The following is a 27,057-nucleotide window of genomic DNA, read 5'->3' on the forward strand; positions in this document are numbered from 1 at the left end:
CTTAGGCCCTGTTTGATTCAGCTTAGGATTATTATAATCTGGATTATTAGGAGTAAACTGAAACAAATAAGTAGATTATTATGCTAGATTATTATAATCTATAAGCCGGAATACTATAATCCAATAATCTCCTCTAGAGGAGCTTTTTCCAGTTTATTGAGTGGCTAAAGACCCACTACCTTTAGATGCCTCTAATAATTCAGAGAAACAAACAGCTCGTAGCTTATTTTATGTTAGCTTATTATAATCCAGCTTAGAGTAATCTGATTTAATAATCTAAATTACAATAATCTTAAGCTGAAACAAACATGGCCTTATTCTATATCGGCTTATTATAATCCAGCTTATAGTAATATGTCTCAATAATCTTAAGCTGAAACAAACAGAACCTTACTAATCCTCTATTTGGAATATATGAATTTCATGGGGGCAGACCAATTTTTACATTTGTTTTAAAAAAACTACTAACGACTATATGAATATAGGATAATTTGGTGTGTTCATATAATTTTTGAATAAATTAGGAAAATTATATCGTAAAAATGTGCGAATTAAAAAAAAAACCATCATACGTGAGAATGCCACTTGGGGCTTGGGCCATTTTCCAACTCTGTACGACTGTACCCGTGTATCGATCACATTGGCCCTAGATTGCTTGCTGTTTTGGGGTTAGCTTATAAACAACAAAACTATACAAAAGTAACATGCATTCATGTGTTCAGCTTTAGAACCAGAAATGAAGCTAGACAAGGGGGCAATTTGATCAATGGGCCCCTTGTACCTGTATCTTAAATAAATTCTTAATAATGCCCCAAAAGAAGATTTGACAAGAGAGCTAGCAAATGCTTTGCTACTTTGCTAACAACATCTTGTCCAATTAATCTATGGTCCCTTCAGCGCCTTAAGCAAAAAACTATATATGGTCCCTGTGGAGACACTGTGGATTGTAGATCAGATCACACAGTTCATAAATTTTACATGGTACAGCAAATCTCAATCAGTGCACACCATAAAACTAGATAACCGTAGCGTCCTGACACTTCCATGTGCATTGCATTGCATCCAACCCAATCATCTCTTCAATTCCAACTGCCATGAGTTCATTTTTCTGGCATTTCGTAAGTTGACAATGAATTAATTGGAGATATAAATTGAATTATTCATGGTAAGAAGATCCAGATGATAGTGAGTAGTGTGAGTGCCAATGTGCCATGCATTAGTTTATCTACAGGTTGTTGCTGTTGTGAGATCAAAAGTCAGAACCATTCCAGAGCTAATCAAATTAAGTTCAGAGCCAGTACTGATTGATCGAGTGCTAGCCTGAAAACCTGAACATGTCAAGAGTGGAGATCACTGCTGCGAACATGCATGAAAGGGAAAGTACAACTAATTAGCAGCAGCAACAGCCAAACAAATTTGCTATTAAAAATCCCTTACGATGTACGTTTGGCATCAGGATTACGAATCATTGTCCTCTTTCTTTAACGATATGATCTCCTTTTCTGATAATTGTCCGGTGTTTCATCACGCACAAACATGCGCTTCTACTGCACTAGATTCTCCATGACACACGCATGTTTTCCTTTTCCTTTTTTTTTTTTTTTGCTTTCAAGTTAGTATAGTACACGATCATCATTATTATTTTTTTCTTTTTGATTAAATCGTTAGAGATCAGGACCACGCAACCAACACAAAAACACATACACCTTCAAGCTTCAAGAGTCATCAACCAAACAAACAATTAACCTATAACACACGCAATGCAGGCATGCATGAGCTTTAATTTATAGTTAGTTATCTAAGCTTTTATTTTTAATCATGCATACATGCATGGATGCTTTGGAATTTAGGACCAAAGAGCCTAACGAGAATTTGCAAAGTCGCAACGGGCTTTCCATCTCTTCCTTTTTCTCGTCCACGGAGTTGTTGGAGGCCGGCAATAAAGCAGAGTCATTGGCCGAAAGCTACAGTGGCTGCACGGCATGCATGTTCAGAATTCGAACGGATAAAGGAAATCATCCGTAGCAAATGGAAGTTCAGAGTTCAGACTGCTGGATAATGACAGATTTAAACTCGTGCGTAATGTTGTAAAGCTACGTTGCCTAACCATTTAAATTTGCAGCTGCAGGTGCCCAGTACATGAACTGCTTCTTTTGGGTAGGTTCGGGGTTAATTCTGGCCAAACTCTGACCTGCATTCTCTCTCAAAAAAGGCGAAAAAGACTCCAACCAACTAAAATTCAGTGTTCAGCAACCAACGTTTTGCCAACTACCGTTCATTAGCTGTGGCCCTTCCGACAGCTGATGATCCATCTGACAAAAAACGATCGAGCTTGATCGAAACACTAGACTTGTACGACAATGTGACATTAAAAACAGTACAATTTTCATAATTTGCATAAATCGAAAAGAAAAGTGTTCCAAATAGAGCCTAATTACTTAGCAAAGACCATTTTCCTTCGTGAAAAGGAAATGAAAAGTTCCATAGGCTAAAACTCCACCAACTCACATGCTCTCAAGAGTGCAAAAAACTCCAGTAGCAAGTACTAGCAACTTGGACCCCAATCATCAGGCCAGAGACTGCCTCAACAAGATAGCTTGCAGACTTAACAAATGCTTGCAACGAACCTGCACTGCATTGTCCCTTTCATCATCACGCATTGTTATGCTATTGCTGCCCAGCCACTTCCTCTCAACATCTTCTCATGTCTTTTTGTAAAAGAAAAGAGAAAAAAAAGAGAGAGGCTACGTACACTTTGCAAGTTGGGATACACAATTACACATCGTGTGTATGACTGGAACATCATTATTATGTTGTGTGGGCTAGCAGCCCTTTTTGTCTTGCAAAATATGCATAAATCTCCCAAAGCCTAGTGCAAATCACGTTCATTGTTTCTTTTTATTTAAACTCAAATCACGTCGAGATTGTTGGAGAGGCGATCACACACAGCCAGCTGCATTTTTGAATTGAACGGGTGAGCGGCATCCGTGCGCGATCTGAGCCGTTGATTCCACCGAACGCCCCCGGCTGCTACGACACCTCCGTGTGGGGCCCCGTGACAGCGACCCACTCGCCCAACACTCCGCCGCTCCATTTAAGGCCAAGCTGTTTGCACGCAGCCACTACTCGAAGACGAATCGTAAAAGCTCAAAAAAAAAAGAGAAAAAAAGAGAAAAAAAGGGAGACGCGGCCATGGCGGGGACGGGGAGCTTCAAGGTGACGAGGATCTCGGAGGGGGCGGTGAAGCCGGCGGCGGCGACGCCGGAGGAGACGCTGCCGCTGGCGTGGGTGGACCGGTACCCGACCCACCGCGGGCTGGTGGAGTCGATGCACATCTTCCGGTCGGGCGCCGACGCGGCCCCGGGCGTCATCCGCGACGCGCTCGCCAGGGCGCTGGTCTTCTTCTACCCGCTCGCCGGGCGCATCGTGGAGCCCGAGGCCGGGTCCCCTGCCATCCGGTGCACCGCCGACGGCGTCTACTTCGCCGAGGCCGCCGCCGACTGCAGCCTGGAGGACGTCCGCTTCCTGGAGCGCCCCCTCCTCCTCCCCAAGGAGGACCTCGTCCCCTACCCCGGCGACGACCGCTGGGGCGTCGAGCCCCACAACACCATCATGATGATGCAGGTAACCTCGCCCTCGCCCTCGCCTCCATTGATTGGAATGTTTGCTGCTTCGAGTGAATCTGCGATTGCGTGAGCACGGGCGAGATCCGGTGGGTGTCGTGGGCGGTGGTAGATCTGAGGCGAGGCGAGCGAGAGAGTGAGCGAAGCGGAGGCGAGAGGTCAAAGGGGAGGGAGATGGTGTCGTGGTGGGAAGCTTCTTTTTCTTTTTTTTTCTTTTTGAGTTTTTCGCTGTTTATTTTTCTCTTCCTGCCGCGTCAGAATCAGATTGGCGGGCCGAGTCGACGGGAGAGCGGTGTGGCTGCTGTGTCGGTTGAGGGAGGCTGACATCTGGGCCCCACCATTCAGTCGTTGACAAGAGAATTAGTAGTACTGAGTACTGACTAACAAAAATGCATCGAGTAATTACGTGCCAAATCCTCGTCTGAAACAGTGAAGAACTTCTGAAAGCTTGAGCAGAGACCACTCTGTTTTCTGTTCAAGTTTTCAGAAACTTTTTCATTTACTTTAGTTAGAGCATACGAGGGGGACTCTGGAACCGATTAAGAAATTATTTTAGCTATAACTCACTTATTATCATCATGTATTTTAACATCCGTGTTAGCTTAAACTTTATCTAAATCGGAGTAAATTAAACAAGTGCTGCATAATGATCTTCATGCTTTTGCCAAAAAAAATCTTGCTGCTGCATGATGATGTCAAGGGTGATAGCGTGACGCGACGAGAAACGCGATCTATTTTTGGAAAGCTTTGCTGGGGTTAGTTCCTCTCGGAGTAGTATTATAGTATGAGCCAAACCAAGCCGCCGCGAGAGCTCAGCTTCGACGTCACGTCACGGCGGGGTCGCCGGTGATGAGATGACGAAGCGGATATGCATGCGAAGGCCGCGTCGGCATTTGACCGCGTCGCGCGCGCGGGGGATCCGGGGACACCGAGTCGCCGTCAAAGAAGGAGACGGGAAAAGAAAAATCGTCGCCTCCTGCCGCTTCAGACAAAGCAACCGAGCTAGGATCCAGCAATGTTAGGCAGCGCGTGACGGAGGCAGTGATGAAAGCGGTAACGGAAATTCACAACCGATCGAGCATAGTTTTCGTAAGAGTGATACCGTTTTCGATTCAAACTATATACTCCTCCATTTCATAATGTAACATCTATATGAATAGATGTGAGCAATACTAAAAAAATCTTATATTATAAAACGGAAGAGATATAAAATTTAATCTTTTTAATTTCTTTTGACATCTATTGTCAGAGGCGAATCTAGAGCACGAAGGACCCGAGTGCACACTTTATTTACGCATGTAATAGAAATCTAAGTCTAACATATACAATGACAAAAAATGCTTACAAAAATGAAAAATCTGGTAGTACATGTCTACATAGCAATGGGCAAAATACATAATTAAGCTGAAGTTTGGGCTGCACGTAAGCAATTTGGCTTTCATGGGCTGCCTGCAGCCTGCTGGGCAGCTGAAGGTGGTGCACGCATTTTTATAGGGAGTGAAAATTAGATGCTAATAACTAAAAATTAAAATTTTCCCTGGTGCCTGTGCACTCGGCAGGGTGAACGTGGTGTCGCCCCTGTCTATTGCAGTCGTCACTTTTTCTAGATAATAGAAAATGATTTACATCTTCGGTCTCTGTCATAAGGCACAATCAATAAGTTTTGGTACCTAAAAAAAATCAAGCCATAAGTTGATGGGACAAACTCCTAACCCCCTTAAAATGTTCCAAAATCACATAGTTTTTAGCATGTAATTTGGTAGTTGCTATGTCATTTAAAGTGAAAAAGAACCCCTTGGTTACCTTTTTAAAAGTATAACATTATTGCACATAGTATATTGCAATCGTTATTAAATAGTTAAATTGATAAATATTTTAATTTCCGATAAAACGAGAATCGTTTTCGTACAGATGCTGTGGTTTGTGTTGTTTTTTTTTTCTCTATAAGACAGAACATATCAAAGGCAAGGCACTGAGTGAGTCACTTGGCTTTGGCATGCATGTTGATGAGACAGTAGAGTGCGACTTGGCTTCGACTTCAGGCTTGCGCCGGCGAAGCTTTGAGTGGTTAGGTAGATCTGCACTGCCGTTAGCGTGGAGGGATTTCTCTCTAGATAACCTCATGTGCATGCACAGAATCCATGTGGCAAAGCAAAATCAAAATTGATGCTGCAACAACATACGTGGTAGGTGACGGAGGTATGCCACCATCCACACTACTACACCTACACTGCTTTTTTCGCAAACGCAAAAAAAAAATTGCACGTAATTATATTAGACTACTACACTGCTTTCGTAGAAGATTCGTTAGCCTTAGCAAACCACATGCATGACACTCTGACAGTGTGAACTTCACACCGGGAGTACACAATCTGGACACGAAAATTGCTGGATATGTGTGTTTCTGGTTGTCATTGACAGTTAGTGTCGTCTGAATGTGTTGCTTTTAAGCTAAGGCTTGAAGACCTTTAATCAACTTTTAGTTGCTTGTTCTTGAGTAGAAAGTACTTTTAGCTTCCCGTGTCCACCGACAGGTAGCTGAGGTAGCGAGGTTGTTGAAGAGGAGCTGTATGGACGGACGTCTCACGATGGTCTTTTTCAACTAGTGTTTAGTAGTTTGGAGTAGTGTGGGCGCTTGCTGTTGAGATGTTCAGATGGCATCTTCTCTCATTCTTTCTTTGTCCTTTTTTCCCTTGCATCGCCATCAAGGCATCGCCCATGCTGTGGATGCATTTGACAGAAAAAATGACGATTCCATCTTACATAACACTGTGAAAACCGAATATTCATGATTGAGAATCCACATTATCGATCAAGACAACTTGTGGGAATCGAGATCGAATTTGTGACCATTTGCATGACATTTTTGGATCCTTGATTATCATGCCAAATTGTTTCTGGTTACATACACAAAATTTTCTCAGAACATGCATGCCAATGTATCATACTGATCGAATTCTTCAGAGCTGAGCTAGCCTCAAGTTGCATATGACTTCAGATCACCAAATTCACCTGCGGCGGGTTCGTGATGGGGCTCCGGTTCAACCACGCGTCGGCGGACGGCATGGGCGCGGCGCAGTTCATCAACGCGGTGGGCGACATGGCGCGGGGGCTCCCGGAGCCGAGGGTGAAGCCGGTGTGGGACAGGGAGAAGTTCCCGAACCCGAGCATCAAGCCCGGCCCCCTGCCGGGGCTGCCGGTGCTGGCGCTCGACTACATCGTCCTCGACTTCCCCACCGGCTACATTGACGGCCTGAAGGCGCAGTACAAGGCGCACAGCGGCAAGTTCTGCTCCGGCTTCGACGTGCTGACGGCGAAGCTGTGGCAATGCCGCACCAGGGCACTCAACCTCGAGCCCGGCGCCACCGTGAAGCTCTGCTTCTTCGCCAGCGTGCGCCACCTGCTGAAGCTGGACAGGGGGTACTACGGCAACTCCATCTTCCCGGTGAAGATGTCGGCGCCGAGCGAGACGGTGCTGTCGTCGTCGGTGATGGAGGTGGTGGACATGATCCGGCAGGCGAAGGAGAGGATGGCGGTGGAGTTCTTCCAGTTCGCCAAGGAGGAGACGGAGCAGGACCCGTTCCAGATGACGTTCAACTACGAGTCCATCTACGTCTCCGACTGGAGCAAGCTCGGGTTCGCCGAGGTGGACTACGGCTTCGGCCCGCCCAAGTTCGCCGGCCCGCTCGTCAACAACGACTTCATCGCCTCCGTCGTCATCCTCAAGGCGCCGCTGCCGCTCGACGGCACGCGGATGCTCGCCAGCTGCGTCACCAAGGAACACTCGGAGGAGTTCGTCCGCGGCATGAAGGAGGACCTGCCATGAACTGAGCAAATGAGGTGATGAGCTTTTTTTCTTTTGTTACTTGAAGCTGCTGCTTGTGAGCTGAAGTGAAGGGCTTCTTCTAATAGGGAGGGGAACACATGCTGGTGAAAAATGATGTTGTTGTAAGAGGCGTATTTTGTTTGTATTTATTTGTTTCTTTACTCTTGGTTAATACGGATTCGAGTTATGTTCTTAGACAGTTTAATATTTGTACCATTTGATATGGGAATAAAAGAAAAGATATACTCTCCATTTGATTATTTGATGTCCATATGCTGTAACTTTTAGTCCATCTATCTCACCAAAAATATATGGCAATGTAGCCAAAAACGAGATCTTAAGCCTCTGGAGTTACATTATACGTTATAGAAGTCCTTATAAATGCTCTTTGGATAAATTATATTTATATGTAAGGACCACCTATAAGGAATAAGAAAAATCTTGCCAGATGGGAAAAGGGAAAGAAAGTTGAAGAACACTCAAGCGTCGTTGCTGTCACCACCGGATCCGTCCGTGAGTGCCGCCGCTAGGGATGAAAATGGTCGGAAACGATACATTATTTTATTATTTTTTTCGAAAACGAACGGAAACGGTCGGGAAATTTCCATATTTATGAATTCATCTATTTAGTGTCAACTTCAATGCCACGCTGATAAAAATTTAAAAAACTAATTTTTGAAAACGGTAACATCGGTAAAAATATTATTATTATATTAGTTTTGCGGAAACGGTATCGGTACGGTCGGAAAATTTCCATACCGTTTTCACCCCTAGCCACCGCTACTGATCCATTGCTAGAGTGCCATTGCTACCATCGCCCCTCGTGTTTGTGAGCACCATCGTTGTTGCCAGCTCCTCCCGCGAGCGCCGTTGTCCTCACTAGATTCTACCCTAGTGTATTCTTTACCATAAATACAATGTAACAAGTGCTACTTCCTCAATATGTAACAACATAAAAATAGATGAAACATGTTTTATTACTATGGATCTGTATGGGAATCTCTGGTCATGGGTTACAATATTTTTAAAAAGTAAATATTATCTAAAATATGAGGGCACCTTGTATGTCCTAAAGATCACAACCGAATGGAAGACATCACATTGAGTTGCACTAGCCAGAAGACGGAAGTTTATTACGGTTTGTCATCTCATCGCATCGCATGTACAACTTGTTCAATTAAATGGTTGCATACTTGCATTGCCTTCCTACATGACATAGAGTTCTTTTACCTTTATAAGGGCTTATTCGTTTCTAAGGAAAACCAAAGGATTTCCAAAACAGAGGATTTGAATCCTATATACAGCATTCGGTTTACAGGATTGAGCTATAGGAAATTTGAAGGGAAATTTCCTTTTGTGCCAGCTGTATCGGTAAAACACAGGAATTTTTGCATCCAGTACGACCTCTTGGAAATTTTTCTGGTGCGAAAAGAGCGCGCCACGAGCGCACCGCGCGCGTAATCTTTTCGCTCTCACGACAAAAAAGGTAGGTACCGCTGAAAGGAAAATAAAAAAAAATCACAGGAGGCAAACAGACTCACATAGAAGCCATCGCCTTTGATCCCATCTCCTATACCACTTCCTCTCCTGTCTCCACGATTGGGTACTGGACCTCCTCTCCCACATCGATCGCCGGCACCGGATGCACCTTCGCCGCCCAGGTGACAGGACGCAACGGCAACAACGGGAAGAGCCACGGCAGAGATCGGCAAGGACGCGTTGATCGCAGGTTTGGTGCCTCCTTTTGCATTGTTATGCGTAGATCTGATGCCCCCTGCTGCTTCCTTGCATACACCTTAGCATTTGGGTCGCCGCGGATGGGGTCGTAGCTGTAACACACAAGGGTTCATAGTGTCTGCCCAATGGCAATCTTGTTTGGTTCAGAGAAGTTGTTGCCGGCGGGCGGCGGCGATGAGCAGCAACAAGTAGTAGGCGAGCTAGCCCTGTATTTGTGGTTTGTGTTTGATGAATCACCTAACGGTGACGATTGGATGATATGGTTCTTTCATCCATATTCTATATATGTTTATGCATGTAAAATTAAGGTCCTTCTTCTAGCTACTTAGCTAGCATCTTGATGAGCAGAATGAGCACATCAGTTATCAGTTCACAATTTTTTAATAGCATCCAACTTTAATTTTTGTTCTGTTTTATCCTCCCTGTTCTATTTATGATTTATTACAGATGTCTAATCGTCGGAACTATGAGCAACAAGGCCATAGTTCACAATCACAAGGAGTCAGTAATGTTGAAGCTGATATTTCAACCTCACAGCTTTCTCAACAAACAGGTATTGCTATATTTTTTAGTTAGTTCAATTAGCTTGTTCTGCTACTTTCTTAGAAGGATCACTGTAACTAAAATTGAGCATGTTTTGTCTGCTTTAGGTACCATAAGGGCTTGTTCTAGAGCTAAATGGAGTCACCAAATGAAGTTGTTTCTTATTCAGCAGTTGAAAGATCATGATGTGCCTGGTTTTCGAACACACAATGCATGGAGCAAGGATGCATGGACAAGTATTGTTTCCCAATTAAATTGTAAGTTTGGTGTATCGTTAACTGTTAACCAAGTCAAGCAAAAAGAGCAAGATTTGAAGAAAGATTATCGAAGTGTAAAAGATTTGGTAACTGAAAGTGGTTTTGGATGGGATAACGAGAGAATGATGGTAGATGCACCAGATAGTGTTTGGGACACATTTGCTGCTCGCAAGAAGAGTAAGGACGCCCTCCAATGGCGAGACAAGTCTTTCCCATACTATGATGAATTGGCTGCACTTTACGATGGTTAGTGAAATAGACTTAGTGCTTTGTCAATTGAACAACATACTTTATTTATATTTTTGTTGACCTGCTCTTTTGTCTTGAAATATAGGTCGTTATGCTGAAGGAAGGACTCGCCGTGGCATGGACTATTATGCAAGCAAGGCACATAATGCTTTTATTTCTGTTGATGAGAAGGTTGATTCTTATTAGACGGCATTACCTAGTTTACAAGGTCCAGGTGAATCTGGTTTGTGTTTCTCTGTTGAAGAAGAGGTTGAGGACAAAAAATTGGATTCTGCCCAGCAGCCATCAACACCTGTGCAACACATTAAATCCACACCAATGCCCACACAATCTTTTCACGAGAAGCCTAGCAATAAACGTCCAAAAAAAACAGAAGATAACTACTGAACCTGTTGATGGATTTCATGAGAAATACCTACAATTGAAGAAGGAAGAAATAGACCGCTTTGCAGCTATTGAGGAGAAGAAACTAGAGGATCCGTACAGCATTAACAAGTGCATCACAGCTCTTGAAGGGTTAGATGGTCTACAAACGAGTGACATTCTAATGGCATCAGATATATTCCAATCAAAGGATAACAGGGAAATTTTCCTATCATATTCTAGTGATGCACTACGGTTGGCTTGGATTACAAGGGAGATTGCACGTACCAACCCAAATTATCAGTTATAGAACTAGTACCTTTGGTCAGATTGCAGGAATGTTAATATTTTGGTCAGCTTGCAGCAACCCGGTATAGCATATTTTGGTTGCGGTGGTTAGAATATATTGGTCGGACCGCAGGAGCCCAGGTTAGCATATTTTGGTTATGTGGTGGTTAGCACATTTTGGTCAGACTGCAGGAGCCCAGGTTAGCGTATTTTGGTTATGTGGTGGTTACCATATTTATTCAGACTACATCAATGCTAATATACTGAGTAGGAAAAACTTATGAATAGATATATTAATGCAGTACAACATTAATATTCCAAGTACATGGGATGGTAATACAACTTGCAAGCCTCATCACTGTGTTCCTATCTTAAAGTTCTCCGTGATACGTACTGATCCCACATTTGTCATGCTATGTTATCTCGCATTTGATTTCCTGCTTCCCTAGAGTTATTAAATTCTTGTATATCAGCTTGGTAGTCATCGTCTCCATCTGGCACATCAACAATCTTGTCTTGATCAATATCCATGGTAGCATTACTAGGCCAAGTCATATTTCCATTCTGTAGGCGTATAAAGTTATGTAGAATAGCACATGCAACAGATATGTCAACCTGTTTTTCTTTTGGAAAATGTGAAGCAACTTTCAGTATAGGAAATCTCATTTTCCATATGCCAATAATTCTCTCAACATGATTCCGAAGTTGAGCATGTCGAAGATTAAATAATTCCTTGTAATTTTGTGGCTTTTGACGAGCTCTACCTTGTTCTTTTAAATGATACCTAGTACCACGATATGGAGCTAGAAATTGCGGTGTATTTGCATAACCAGCATCTACGAGATAAAATTTACCACCAGGAACTTGAAAACCATGATTAAGTGCATCATGTAAAACTCTTGCATCTGAAGCTGATCCCTCCCATCCAGGATGTATATGTACAAACTTCAAATCAAAATCACAAGCAACCATACAATTTTGAGAGATTGTTTGCTTCCTATTTCTATATGGCTCTTGCTCATCCAATGGAAGTTTCATAGGGATATGAGTACCATCTATAGCACCAATACAATTCTACACAAGACATGTCAAAGTTATTTTTGTCCAGTTCATGAAAAAATAGGATATTCAAAATATGAAATCAGAACAACTTAACAAGTGGCCATACCTAAAAAAAGGGGTAAAATTGTGGTTTCCTCAAGATTGGATGTGGGTGTAGGGATGGTGCACGAATGTAGACAGATGTGAGATTTGTGATTGCTTCCAGCACTGCTTTGAAATATCTATGTATTGTATCTGGACTATGCTGAAACCAATCTTGAAGTGTTTCATTGGTTGCATTTTTTGCCACTGTATATAAGAATATAGCAATCTGCTCTTCTACTGAAACATATATTGTGTCAGTTAGGTACTCTTTCTCACGTAACTTATTGACTAGTGCATGAAAAATGTCGATCTCCATACGGAAGTTTCTTTTGCATAATCTTTCATGTCCTGTTAAAATCTCATGTACACGGCAACCCCCTGTAAGTTTTGACGTGTGCATTGGTCTCCTAATACAAGATGATTGTGATGAATGTCCTAAAGTAGGCAGAACAAAATGAATGAACTCATCATCACTTTCTGATATACGTCGGTAGCTTGGATTCATGGTGTGCAGATGCTACCAAACTGATGCTGTAAACTCAAATAGAAGAGAGCTAAAAATCAAGACTTTTGTTGAGGAAAAAACAATTTTGGTGCACCAGATGAACAAGTAGTACCTTGTTGTTACACGAGCAAGTAACGTCTAGCTATGGTGGCTAGACGATGAGTAAAGCTTCTGGAAAAATTATGCAGATAGTGAAGAGAAGAACAAAGGATCAGCAAGCTTCTTCCACAGTTGATGAGCAAATAGAAAGAACAGGGAGAATGGTGCACAAGGCTAACGAGGGCTATTTATGCACTTCAAAGCTAACGGCTAGTTGAGGGCCGATGTCAGTTGATGCAAACTTAAAAAAATATATTTCAAATGGCAGATTTCCTACACTTCTCCTGTGGTGTATCCGAATGCACATTTTTTTTCAATTCCTAAGGTTTAGCTTCCCATAGAATTGAACTCCACAACCATCTCTATTCCTTCATTTTTCCTAATCCTATGAATGAGAAAATCCATTAAAACGAATAAGCCCTAAATCTACTGACCCCAATATCGCCTTAGCCTTTTTGACACCAAAAGTTGCAACGACGTGGAGCTGAGTGGCCGATGACACGGCGATTCTTCTTCTTCTTGTTTTTTGGTCAATTTGAAATCTCTATATATATACACAGTACAAACCTTCGAAGGAAAGGAGAAAAATAACAGGAGTAATCTCGTTAACTAACTAATAACCACCTCTTCTCTCCGGCTCTCCCCTTCCCGCGCCGCCGCCGCCGCCGCGGAACGGCCTAGGGTTTCCCTGTACGGCGGCGGGGGGATGGCCGGGGCGCCGCCGCCGCCAGCGCGGTCGCTCGCCGACCTCGACGGAGACGTGCTGGCCCACTGCGCCCGCTCCCTCGTCGCCCGCGACGTCGCCAGCCTCGCCGTGGCCTGCCGCCCGCTCCGCGCCTCCGCCTACTGCGACGCCGTCTGGTACCGCCTCTTCAGGTAGGGTGCAACCGATCCCACCGCTCGTCCTTGTCTCTGTGGTTCCGGGGGGGATTGGGGGTTTATGCGTTGGGATTTTCATCCTCGCGTCTTGCGCTAGCTTCCGAGGGGGGCAAATACGAGGGTGTCAGTATGGAGCTATGTGTGTTTGTTTTAATGCGTTTGATCGGCGTAGTGATGTTTGAGTGGTTAGAGGTGTGATTTGGTGACCACGGACCAGAATTTGCGGAGCCTCCGGGGTAAAAATTTTGACAAAATTTTGGATGAGGGATTTTTCGGTAATGGTAGGGAATTCGATGCTTTTGTGGTGGTGAAGTGATAGAACCATTGGAATATTTGATTGGAGTGAAATCGGTGCATGTTGACAATGGTGAGCACTTCAAAATTAACGCTTGGAAGAACATCTGTAATCCATTGTGATGACAGTTGGTCTTAGGATTTAGGAAGAGACAAGCATGGAGCATTACAGCAATAATCAGGAAGATCAGTCGATGCATCGATTAAGTTGTGTGAACTTGCACATGGGCCCACTCTTGGCTGTGTGAGAGCAGAGAACGGATTGCACGGCCACTTCGGCGAGGCTATGACACCATTGTTGCTTTGGCGGCATGGTCGATTTGGAAAGAACGCAACAACAGAGTGTTCAACCAGAAGTTCAGGGGCTGGACGGAGGTAGCTAGAGGGACCGGCTGAGGAGGCGAGGCTTTGGCGTTTGGCCAACGTTGCGGTGCCGGCGCTGCGTCTGTAGTGCTAGGCCCCCTTAGGTCGCAAATTCTGTTATGAGATTAGGCCTTAGCTCCTTTGTTCCGGCTCTCTTGTCCCCTGCTGCTTTTTGTTTTTGGTTGTAAAGAACTGTTTTTCTCCTCTTAATACAAAAATACGCCTCTAGCGTATTCCCGAAAAAAAACTTGCACATGAGCGGTTCGGCCTTTCCATGGATTGCAGCAAGGCATACCTTGTAACTTCATCTCTTGTTTCGATTGTTGGAAACAAAAAAACAAGATTGTGATTCATACATCTGCATCTTATTTTGTATCAATGATGATTTTAGCCCCTATTGGATTAACGTGTTTTAGTTATTGTTTTCCCCCAACTAATTTGAAAATTGATTTGAGGACAGGGAATAGAGGTAGCATTGCTATCTTCCATGCTCCCAAGTTAGACAGATTAGAGTAACAACGATAGTATTGTTGGTTTTGTTAAGGTGTATTAAAGCTGTGTAACTTAGTATGTATGAAGTTGTTCTGTCCTTGGAGTCACTAAATTGCTTTCCTGTATGTGCACATCCAAATTTTTATGTGAAGATACATGTGACACAATAAAGGCAGGCAGCAAATGTGAAATATGTTTATCCCTCCTGATGACGCTTTATGATGCTTATTTGTCTTCGCTGATGTTCACCCGTCAATTCCACATCTTCTAGTGAGTTGATTGAAGGGATCTAATCCTGGGTCTGAACTTAGAAATTATCGTAGTAACTCATAATCTAGTTGCAGACCACCAAATCCTTTTGAGTCTTTGAATAGAGACACACATTTTAATTGGACATTTATTCTGTCATGATATTTTGAATATTCAGGAACCAATGGCCATCTCAACAAGTACCTCGTGAAGCTTTGGGACTTCGAGAGCTATATATTCGCAGGCACACTGAAGTACATCAGATGAAATTTGTTGATCCCATTTCGGCTTTTTATTATCCAAATCCCACGGGAGTGACACCAAGCCATCTAATGCTGGATAGGAACTACATATGGTTATCTCAAGTAAGTAGAAATTCACCAAGATCTATTTGCCCCTTATTTTTTTGAGCATGTCTGTAGTTGTGCATTTTTGGTTGAGCACTGTTGCAGTATTGATTCTATATAAGAAGTCCATTTCTATGCAAAGCAACCTATCATCATGCAATTTGTTCTGCACAGGGTCTAATGGTCAGAAGATTGAGGGTTGATTGTCCAGAAATCGAATTAGTGGAAACCTACAAGTCTCATGGTGCAAGGATCACTTGTATGAGGTAACTCAAAAACACATAGCCACTGTTCTTTATTCAGGCACCTGTAGATTTTCTTATTGAGCATCATATGTAATGTTCAGCATATATTAATTTTTGCCCTGTGAGGAGAATCAGTGTCAAGGGTCGTAAAAAGCAATAAATGCTCCATAATCTTGCTTTACAAGTGTGTCCGTACAGTAGGACCTATCCCCATTTGCTGCTGTAGTTGAGCTTCATGAATCTTTACAGCCAATGTAATATCAAAACTCAAATGAACACTGATATTTCCATTATTATGTAAGACACGTCATGTATTGATGTCTCAAATGAACGCTGATATTTCCATTATTATGTAAGACATGCCATGTATTGATGTACAAGTTATGCACTTGTGCTCAGGTGAACTATTCCAGTGCTCCTTGTTTAGCACTTTAGCTAGCAATAATGTATGATCATGTTAGATTTTTAATGTATGGTAAATTTGCAAAGCTAGAAAAGAGTTCATTACCCCAAAACACAATACTTTCTACAGTCAATTTCTTCCCATGATTGCCACTTTATTGGTTGATATCACTCGAGTCCATCTGCTGCAAATTCCATGGATACTGCAGTGCCTGTATTGTGTTGGTATAATTCGTGCCTACAACTTTTCTCTTGTTATTTTGTTACAAAAAGATCTACATCTGACTAAATCTGACTTTTGCTTTAACTTTGCTTTCTTTTGGTAGGGAAACTACTGTTGTTCTATAATCAGTTTCAGTGCTAGATTGCATATTTGAATTTTGTGAGGCAAACTTCTAGTGCTTCGCCGTGATAACATCAATTTTGTACTTGCACAATCTTGAAGCGTTCTTTTGTTAGCTATGCAGATTATTCCCACTGATTTTTGTTCGTCTGCAGATTATTCCCACTGATTGATATCCCATTGTTTCGAGGTGATTCTCAAACAAATGAAAAGGCATTAGTCACTTCAAGTGCAGATAGGACAGTCCGTCTTTGTTGGAAGGTATGCTTGATAGCATTGAACAATAGAACTTTGTTAGCGTATAACCTGTTTAAATTGCTTACATGTGTTTTTTGTCCTAATCTTTATTGGATGCAAAAACTTATGGATGGTTTTCTAATGTTGTGATTTAGGGCCACTCACGGTGTTTTAGGGGCCATTCAGGGCCCGTGACTGCTCTGTCTGACAAATTGCTTGGTGATGGTGAATTTAAACTACTTGCAAGTGGAGGGGAAGACTGCACTGTTCGCCTCTGGTCTATGAGTACAAGAGGCAAAAATCACCCTCTAATATCAACATTTCATGGCCATGAAAAAGCACTGTCACTTCTATCTGTTGCCAGGTACATAGTGTCAAACCATCTAAACAAAACTCACTGCCATTCATTAACCATTTTCCCCTTTTACAAATTACAAGAGCATCCTTTTAAACTCATTGTGGCTTTTCAATGTTGTTGCCTTGAACCTCTATGCTTTGGTGCCAGAAAACCTTTATAAATGAAAACCTTTCTAGAGCCCCATTTTCTTCTATAGAACAATTCGTAAATTTTGGAATTTCTACTAGTTGATGTGGAAATTAGCAATAAATCTCTTATGAAGTGATTCTCATGGCAGTTACTTTTTGCATATTTTCCTCATGAACCTAATGAAACAAATTATTCAAGCCATGATAAGGTATCCTAGGTTACAATGCAGCAGCACAATCCCTCGTTTAAACCTAATATTTCTTCCTTGCATGTCAGGCACAAACCCTCCCTGCTGGTCAGCTGCTCCAAAGATTCAAAGGTATGTGGAATGTTTAGAAACATTTTTCTTTATTTGTCTGAATACTTAGAGAATTGTATGCTACACCTAAATTTGTAATGACCATCACTCCTGTTCAGCCATAGACACTACAGTCTCTAGTTAGTGCTGTTATATGTCAATCATAGGGGGGGGGGGGGGGGACATGGGGGCCTTATGGTTGGTAATGTTTGATTTTTATCTTGGCCTTTTCTTTTCCATTTGCTCCCATTCTTGGCCCATTAAGCACAACTGGTACTACACAATTTCCTATTTTCCTTCATTGCATCCAAGTAAAAAAATGAATGTATTTTGGTGTTTTGTGTCACAGGTTAAACTTTGGGACACAATGGCACCACCTTCCTCTGGTTCATCATCGTGTGTTGGGAGTACTCACCTAAGCACAAACAGTGCACCAATTGCAGTGAAGTGCCATGAATCCCTTTGTTACATTGCTGCTGGGTCTGAAGTGACGACAATTGATTTGAGGACAATGAAGAAGGCTTCTGTTCTTGCGCTTCGTGACCATAGAATACTATCTTGTGAAATGCTGCCTTCGGAATGGTTAATCTGTACCGGCATAAAAAACAAGTAGGCCCAGAATATTTGTTCATCAATCAGTGGTTCTTCTTATGCTTCTAGCTACTGATATATCATCTTTTTTTTTATGTATCGAACAGGGCTCTTCTGTGGGACATACGCAAGTCTCAAGAACTCCCAAATATAGTGGCAGAATTGCAATCAGAATCAGACGAACCCGTGACATTTCTTCACTTGGATCCATACAAGGTGATAACTGGAGCACCATCAGATGGTCAGGTCCATGTCTGGGAAACACAGACGGGCCACTTTGCGAACACACTGAGCTGCGGTGAGCCTGCTAAATCGGCAGACAGAAGCACACTATCAGCCATGGCTGTGGACGGGTGTAGGATCGCCATGGCGGGGAGCTCCGCCGAAGTCGACATGGTTCACTACCGAGACTTTCTCATGTCATCTGTCCCTGTATCTTTACCTGGCAACAGCAAAGAGGTTTCCAGGTTCTGGGGGCCCCAAGAATACAGCGACGATGAGGACGAGGACGAGGATGACAGCGACGACGAGGACGACAGCGACGAAGAAGACCATGATCATGCTTGGCTCGTGGACTAAGTTTGCCTGTGGCACGGTTTGTTAGACAAATATTTGGTTGATCACTACAACTGGGACAAAGTCACGCTATTTTTGGCCAAAGCGTCCCATGGCATGATGGCCATTGATACTGTGATGTGCCATCCAACAAGCTCTCTCCAGTTTGGCTAACAGAGGCTATGATTTGCAGAGAAGAAAAAGAGGTAGCATCCCATCTGGAAGATATTTTCGAGCAAGCTCTGTATCAAATAGTAGCATCTTTTGCCAAGTGGAGCCGCTCATGCTGGCATCACGCAGGACAGGAAAAACACATTGTGTAAGACGTTGGTGTGCACAAGGGGAGGAAGACTGGGCGTCGCATTACCGTGGGCGCCGCAGGTGTTAACCCATCATACCGCTGTGTGCTGTGTCAGTGCTTTGGACTTCGCAATCCTGGAGGCTGGAGGGAGATAATGGTACATATGGGTCCCCTTTATTTATGCTTTCAACTCCTATTTGATCTGCTTCGATATGTTAACAGCCAAGGTGCCCACAGATTCGAAATGTTGTGAGTTGTAGTTAAGGATGTCTGGCTTGTGGTTCTGTTGTTTGACAACTTAGGATTGATCAACTTAGATAAGTGTTTTTGTTTGTCGGGTTGCCGATGATCCTATCAGCAACGCTAGCTTAGGGTGGGTGTCACTAATTTATTTGGTGATGCCAGCTTATAAGATTTGTGAAAAGGAGCGAAGATTATGGTTGATACCTGTTCAAATACCTTTGTGTGTGGTGAAGTTTGTCAGCATCGTGGATGCATTTGTATGCTTGTATCTCTTGCGGTTTTTCAATATATGAGGTATCTTTGTTCTTTGTTGATAGGTCATGTCTTCTTTTTTTTTTTTTGTGCAACAATGAGGTTGTAATACTTTAATATAATCAACCTTGTTTTGTAAAAAAAGAACTTAGATAAGTGTCTTGGTTTGTTGTCAATACCTTTGACATGCCATATAATTCTACCTTAATTCTCTATCTGTCATGGGCACAATTCATTTCTACGGTTTGTCTGGCGCATGATTCCTTTACGAAAAATTGTGACATGCATGTCACACTTCAGCGGAAAAAGCTTGACAAGTAGTGGCATACATACCTTAGGCGTGTACAAATATATAAACGATTCAAATGTGAGAGTAGATGTACACAAAATTCTTCAAATATCACCATCCCTCGGATCATCATCAGATGAACAGGATGGCCCTATTCAGAACCAGAAGGAATCTCTGCAGAAACAAAACAACAGGTGGTAGACCTATGGTGTACATCATCTGTCTGTTTGCAGCAAACATTCAGACTGGTTCTTGCATAGTTGCACATTGCAAATGACAAATTAGGCATGGAACCAAAGAGTAGAAAGGGCAGGAGGGTTCCTCCTGCAAAAAGCTTCATAGGCTGTTTGCTTCAGCCCACAGGAATGCTGATGTGATGGTCCCTGGTTTTTGGTCTTTTAATCTGACTTGCACTTAAGCTAACTAGTAGTATTAGTATAAGTATAAACATAGAGATTTTTTTTCCTTTTTCAAAAGCACCAGCTTCTCCTGGCTTGTGTGCAGACTGGTAAACAACAATAACAAAATGTGGACGGCTAAAGCAAACTTTTTGTTGGAAGGCTCACTTTTTTCTGCTGCTAATTTCGATATGATGGAATGCCATTTTCTCACATATAAAAAAGCAGAGAAAAAGCGACATATATTATAGATTATACCAGCGTGTATCGTCATCACTATGTATGCTTACATGGATTTAGTAGGAACATACTGAATTACTTAGATTATCCAAAATATTGTGGTGATTTTAAATGTCCAAACAATGTTCAACATGTACATGGAAAATCATGAACATGTTTTTTTAAGTGATAATGGGGACGAAAAAACGCGAAGGGTCTTCCGGCTAGCTCCACAGGTGGTGGGTTAGCCGTTTTGGGTTCAAAGTATCACCCCTTCTATTTCTTTGATATTAGATCATTCCTTAATATTTATGTTTTTAAGTGATATTGGGGACGAAATGGAGACATCCATCTGAATTTGTATTACTTCAAAGGTGCTTATAGGGAGCAACTTTAATAAATACGCCTAAAGGATAATTAGAATTTAGCAGGGATACATATGAGGTGTCACATCGAGGTCAAAACACGTAAAATTTGCAATACATACATAATTATTATTTAGGCGGAGAGTTAGACTAATAAACCTTACCTTTAATAATAGTTTGAGATATCGATGAGCAATACAGCCAATACTCCATCGGGTACTTCCATATCAAAAGTCGTTTTATATATGTTTTTCTTGAGTCAAACATTTTCAAATTTACTCATGTTATAGAAAAAAAATATCAATCTTCCTAATAAAAAACAAATACACTATAAAATACCCACAAAAATATATTTAGTGATAAGTTTAATAATGTAACTAATTTGATATTAACCTTGTTTGTACAGTTTTGCTATGGCTATAGCTGTATCAACAGTAACTAGAGCTTTGGTACGCTTGTTTCAGTGCTATAGCTGTTGGCAGTGTTGTAGCTGCAGAACTACAACAATAGGACCCGAGCACGCATATTATAGATGTTGTTATATAATCCCTCTATTTCAAAGCAAAGACAATCATTTTTGAGCTAAAGACTAAAAAACAATTATTATTTAGATTATCCTAATAAATATAGTGTATGTGTCCAATAAAATTAGAGATTTTTAGGGTGAAGGATTTTAAAAATAACACAAACAGTTACTCTCTTAGTAAAACACCAACCTCGTACTCACATTTTTTTTTTTGACTGAAAGGAGTATGTTTTAGTATATTTTAAAAGGAAGGGTGTATTTTATATAATCTTAATCAAACTTAAAATGTCGTGTAATACAGAACAATGGGGGTACTAAATGGGGGTAGTATTGAGATGATGGCGATCTCAAATTACAAACGAATTCTTGAATTGAATAGTTTGAGAAACGTTTTTGTTAAAAAGAAAAAAAAAACACCACCTCAGTTCCAAGCCTCGTGCCAATAAAATACAAGCCATCTCGAGTATAAAAAATCACCCGCATCCTCCTCATTATTCCGACGAGGAAGAACCCAAGAACGAAGAAGAAGAAGAGGAAGACGGGAAGCTCGGGGCGCGGCCATTCTCCGATCCCCAGCTCGCCTTCCAAGCCGCCGCATTCCCCCGCCGTTGATGCGGGTGGAGGCCGGGGGCCTCCCGGAGCTTGGGTCGGGGGCGAGGGACCCCGCCGGCGCGCGGCGGCAGCGGCGGCGGCGTCAGCAGCGGAGGCCGGCGATGCCGTCGGCGGGGGCGGCGGCGCAGCCAGCCCCGCCGCCCGCGGTGCAGGGGCTCTTCGAGGCGTGCCGCGAGGTCTTCGGTGCCTCCGACGGCGCGGTGCCCTCGCCCGCCGGGGTCGAGAGGATCAAGTCCGTTCTTGGTAATCCGTAATCCCTCCCCCCGTTAAGTCTCTTGCACCCGATGGGGGGTCTCGAAAGAATCGATGTTCGGTGTAGAGCGAAGCAGCATGTGCGCGCCTGCCTTGTGTTCGATGCTATTCCTGCCTGTCTTCTCCACGGCGGACGCTTGGTAGAGAATCGAAATCATTGGTTGGGTACTTGGGGTGGTGGCATTCGTGTTTCGATCTTGTGATAATTGCATTAGATTTAGGTGGCGCAGTTCATCCCTTCTTAGTTTTAGGTCCCATCAAGATTTTCAGTTTGGTGGACACAAGTGTTCGATGTTGGTGAGTTCCTCGTAGAAAAAACGGCAAGATTTTCTTTAGTTGGTGTCTACCAAATAAGAGTCTGACTAGTACGTACAATTGCTTTAGGTGCATTTGATACACTCAAATTAACAATGGTTTTCTTGCGTAAGTTAATTTATTTCTTCTTTTCCCCCTAAAAGATGGTTTTTGTAATCAAATCATAAGTTAGAGGATGGAATAACAAACTGATAAGCTGTTGGAAAAAATGGTTTTTGATGTTATTACCATGTTGTTAATTTTTTTTAAATAATGTATACCATGCTGTGTGCCTGTGAATCTGTGATACAAATATCATCTGCAGCATGTTTTTTCTTGCAAGTAGTGATGCTAGATTGTCAGAAAAATGCATAGGTCCTGACTTGTGCTGGCTGTTCCTGGTGAAAGATAAACAATGGAGCAAAAGATAAGCAAAACCATGTACTGCCCATGGTATATATATGACGTGGTTGCTGGTTTTGTGGAGTAGGGTGGGGGTGCAGGGGGTACGGCCAAGATTATGCTCATTTTGGACCGGTGTTAGGGTTCTTTTTTTTAATCCAATTCGTTCCAAAAGCCACCAGTTGCCATAAATAGTTAGTTTAGGTCAACTTGATCAGGTCTGCTGAACTCTTCTTGAGGAAGGTTAATGGTGGAATCTGTTGTCGTACCATGTTTTGTCCCTAAGATAGTATTTCTTTCTTTCCTTGTGTCGGACGTACCCTGATTGATTGTTGTGCCAAGTGCCAACTCCACTGTGAGCCTGTACCACCTACATGCATGCATATGGATTACTTTTAACGTAACGTGCTTCGACGGTGATCACCCTGGACCCTGGAGATTGTAGTATATGTGCAAAATTCTTGATTTATGGGTTATAGTTGCCTACTTGCCTGACATTTGTGTCCAACTTCAAGCTCATGGAAATAGCTGTTGATAATGAGATTGACCCTGAAAATTCATGGAGATGGGATATTGGGATCGCATTTCAATATTGACTCAGTACTTACCTTTTGATCTGATGGTCCTTTGAACTACATGGTCCTTTGAACTACCAAGCTGGGGTAAATGCTACACTCTGCTCTGAAACTTTAGATGTACCAATCAAACATACAGCAATCATGTGTTTTTGCATAAGACCTTATCCTTATGTGTTCCTTCCCTTCAAGTCCTGCTATATGATAATTTAGTGTATAATGCTGAGTCCAGCATGTTTTGCTTATATATGGCAATTGTTGTTTCTACCCAACTAACGAAGCTCTAATTAAGATTGATATCATCTCTTTTCTTCGATGTTGGTATTTAGCACTATCTATATTCTGTAGTAGTCATCATGATAAGTCTCTCGATTGAAAATCTGAAATATTGTAGGATCGTGTGCTTATCTTGTTGGCCAAGCTTGCTGCATGTGTTAGACCTTCGTATATTACAGGTGCACTCTGTCCAATGGGTATTCATATCCTAGAGAGATTGCAAATGTCTATGGATTGTACTTACTACAGCATTCATATTTCTATTCTAATGATGTTTGTCCCTTCATTTGTACCGTGCAGATAGCATTTCAGCGGCAGATGTCAGCCTAACTCGAAACATGTCATATTTCCGGCGTGTTAATTCCAATGGCATTCCTAAAATCACTTACTTACACCTTTATGAGTGTGAGGCTTTCTCGGTATGTTTATTCGCAATAGCAACTAAAATTGTTCTTGATTATTACCAACTAGAAAATTTGTCGTTTTTGTGTGCTAAGGTACATAAGTCTATACTTGTTCCTACAGATCGGCATCTTTTGTTTGCCTCCAAGGGGTGTCATTCCTCTCCATAATCACCCCAACATGACTGTGTTCAGTAAGCTTCTTTTTGGTGAGCTGCGTGTCAAGTCCTATGATTGGGCTGATGCCTCACAAGATTCAACTGGTATGCTTTGTTCATTTTCCTGGCAAATATAAACTTCCTTACATAATTTTTACCAAGGGGTTTCTCTTTTCCTTTTTGTTTTGAGTATAGATGCTCAGTTGCAAGGAGCCCGCTTAGCAAAGGTGAAGGTTGATGGCACCTTGAATGCACCTTGTGCAACATCGGTACTATATCCGGAAGATGGTGGCAACCTGCACTGCTTCACCGCACATACTGCTTGTGCTGTTCTTGATGTCCTTGGCCCACCATATGACGATGGCAGTGGGAGGCACTGCCAGCACTACAACGTCTCTTCCTCTGCACCTTCTGCTGGTACTATTTGCTAACCGAGTTATATCTGCTTGTATATAGGGTCCACATTGTATCTTTTAGGTTTTACATTTATATATAATTGCTATTTCACAAATCTATTCTTGTCGGATACGAGGATGTGTTTGCTTGAATTAAGTAGAAAGAATTTTCTCCTCGTTGATCTAAGATAGTTATGCAGTAGGTTCAGTTATTGATGTACTAGTAGTTCTGCCTTTTCTTGATATTGCATTCACTCAGGCACTTGGTGCCCTCATGCACAGGATAAGTTTCATCTGTTTGACTTGCATAGAAACTGCTCACCCATAGATTCGTGCATATCCAATTATCCATCCTTTGAAATCATATGATAGGAGTCTCATACATTATCTGTACTCTGAATTAGCTAGTGTTCAATCTTTGTTATTTTCCAAACCATTCAAGTTTGTATTGTCCTTGTAGAGAAAGTAGAATAGATGCCTCACCAATGTGGGGAGCTGATCTCTCATATATATAGCTGAATTACAATGAATGCTAGTGCTGAGATACAATCAATACTAGTGAGTTACATAAGACCAAAGGTCTAGGAGAGTAAAGGTCTAGGAGATAAACAGCCTATAGATTAATAAATAATCCTAATAGTCCTTTGTACTGAAATGGCTATAACTCTATGGCGGGAATTTTCTGCATTATCTGTACTCTGGATTCGAATGGATTCAAGCTTGTTGTGTTCTATTTACTGAAATGGTAATAGTTATATGGCAGGAATATTCCGCATTATCTGTACTCTGAATTAGTTAGCTGTTATATATTTACTCCTATCTCACACTTGTTATAAATTCATCTCCTCTGTCCTGTTCTCTGTATGATACATTTTATGCATCTTGACAGGAAGGTAAATATTGGTGATTAACCTTATAAAAATTGCATTTTTAACAGGAGATTCAAAGCCCCTTCCTGGAGACGATGGATACGCATGGCTGGAGGAGTGTGAACCACCAGACAATTTTCATCTTGTCGGGTCAACTTATATGGGTCCAAGAATTGTGGACAATTGAACTTACGAGGATTCCTTGGTTTCTTGCAGCGCATGATGTAACTTTCATTTGGTGTAAATACATCGCTGGAGAAAATAGGTCCTCCTTTGGTCATAACTAGACCACTGTTCATCATCACTTAAACTGGAGGACCTAAATTGCTTAGTAATAAAAACATGCTCGGTAATTGAGGTTGTGTAGGCCTTTGCTGTATTTTTTTTTCTTGTTCATTTCTGTGTTTTCTTGTGTCTCTAGTCTGTACCAGTTAGCAGTGTAGCATTGGATTGCCTGATTCATCATGTTCCCAAGTAATGTTTGGACTTGCTAAAAAAATCAGAAATCTTTTCCTTTTCCTGACTATATCCTTTTCCAGTTTGTAAATGCACTCTCATTTTCTGTAGCCATAGAAAAAAAAGAGAAATCTTTCATTGAATTATTGTGCTTTCAAACTTCTCTTCTCAGCTACTACATAGTATGCTCATGCAACATACTGTTGTATTCACCATTTAAAACTAAACATACAGTGGATTTCTCTTGCATGACTCAGAGAAGTGTCAGAACTACTGAAGCAGCTATCACAGGCACTGAACATGTGCAGACTTTCAGTAGCATGTACAGTGCTGCTGCTGTTTCTTTCTCTGCTTTTGGTGATAATTGCCCACCCCATAATTGTATTGCCACTGTAAGCTCTTCTCACAGCATAAGCACCAGTCCTAATCTGCAAATTGGTGTACACTTATGCATCATGCAAATTGCAGATCAAGATATGGTGCAATTCATACCAGCCCTATCCACCAAGAATGCAATGCATCATATGTGAATCAGTTCCTTTCTTATCAGTTATCACTCTCTTGGTAGATGGATTAGAAGTTACTACTCATTAATTAATGTAATGAATGTTTATCATCACACACCTGTCACAACTTGCAAAATTTTGACGGCCTCAGTTATTTCAGTCCATGGTTGACGGCTACATGGTCAGGGTTGAACTTAATTTACATTCTTGTTAGCATCAGCTGTTGAGATTTTAATACAGTGGACATAAAATCTGCACAAAATCCTGGCCTATGAAACATGGGCCTAGAATCTTCAGAGAATGGGCTGGTCTTCGCATGCTACAGTACATACAAAATCCTGGCCTATGAAACATGAGCTGGTTGCTTTTATCCAAATTCATCAGAAATAGTACTCATTTTGGATTGATTCGTCTGTTCTTTTTTCCATGAAAACATGCCAAGTTTAAAAGATGCTTCGGTATGAATACGACCTGGACTCATGACAGTTTCCTCTTTATTCTATTCAGTTACAATGTCAAACATAAACAGTCATTAGGGATAAGAGAAGTCCTGTTAACTTTTGTACTTAACTGATGTTTGATGTCATAGCCCAAGTTGCCGATGCAAGTGTTCACACACTACAGAATACAAATCCAGGGTGAAACGCAGGTGTGACCAAATCATCTTTTGGTTTTTCTTGCAAATGCTGTAAGCAGTTGACATTTGAATCAGTAACCTTATTTCTTCTGAATTTACTTAATGACAAATTGCTAACTAAGCAGTGGATGATTGCGCCAATAGTCTTGGTGCACATATGTAAGCTTGAAGCTGATTGGATTGAGAAAGTCATGCGTTTACTTTGTATTCAGA

General features: G+C 41.9%; 4 protein-coding genes across 4 annotated transcripts; all 4 read left to right on the forward strand.

Moving 5' to 3' along the window:
• Positions 1-3,112: 3,112 nt before the first annotated feature.
• Positions 3,113-7,709, forward strand: LOC127777895 (acyl transferase 9). The gene is made up of 2 exons (XM_052304523.1): positions 3,113-3,624; positions 6,622-7,709. The coding sequence occupies exons 1-2, from the start codon at positions 3,193-3,195 to the stop codon at positions 7,447-7,449; spliced, it is 1,260 nt and encodes a 419-aa protein (XP_052160483.1). The 5' UTR covers positions 3,113-3,192; the 3' UTR covers positions 7,450-7,709.
• A 1,602-nt stretch (positions 7,710-9,311) lies between these two features.
• LOC127753433 (L10-interacting MYB domain-containing protein-like) lies at positions 9,312-10,908 on the forward strand. The gene is made up of 5 exons (XM_052278920.1): positions 9,312-9,374; positions 9,634-9,739; positions 9,837-10,232; positions 10,321-10,406; positions 10,663-10,908. Exons 1-5 carry the CDS (start codon positions 9,312-9,314, stop codon positions 10,906-10,908), a joined length of 897 nt encoding a protein of 298 aa, XP_052134880.1.
• A 2,298-nt stretch (positions 10,909-13,206) lies between these two features.
• On the forward strand, positions 13,207-19,278 carry LOC127760226 (uncharacterized). The gene is made up of 8 exons (XM_052284449.1): positions 13,207-13,512; positions 15,092-15,278; positions 15,435-15,526; positions 16,406-16,511; positions 16,643-16,851; positions 17,251-17,293; positions 17,622-17,881; positions 17,971-19,278. The coding sequence occupies exons 1-8, from the start codon at positions 13,343-13,345 to the stop codon at positions 18,440-18,442; spliced, it is 1,539 nt and encodes a 512-aa protein (XP_052140409.1). The 5' UTR covers positions 13,207-13,342; the 3' UTR covers positions 18,443-19,278.
• A 2,202-nt stretch (positions 19,279-21,480) lies between these two features.
• Positions 21,481-25,844, forward strand: LOC127760589 (plant cysteine oxidase 2-like). Its single transcript, XM_052284872.1, has 5 exons — positions 21,481-21,866; positions 23,723-23,841; positions 23,948-24,086; positions 24,177-24,398; positions 25,314-25,844. The coding sequence occupies exons 1-5, from the start codon at positions 21,623-21,625 to the stop codon at positions 25,430-25,432; spliced, it is 843 nt and encodes a 280-aa protein (XP_052140832.1). The 5' UTR covers positions 21,481-21,622; the 3' UTR covers positions 25,433-25,844.
• Positions 25,845-27,057: the final 1,213 nt, after the last annotated feature.

The sequence above is a fragment of the Oryza glaberrima genome, chromosome 1 (assembly GCF_000147395.1).
Source record: "Oryza glaberrima chromosome 1, OglaRS2, whole genome shotgun sequence".
In the NCBI taxonomy this organism is placed as follows: Eukaryota; Viridiplantae; Streptophyta; class Magnoliopsida; order Poales; family Poaceae; genus Oryza; species Oryza glaberrima.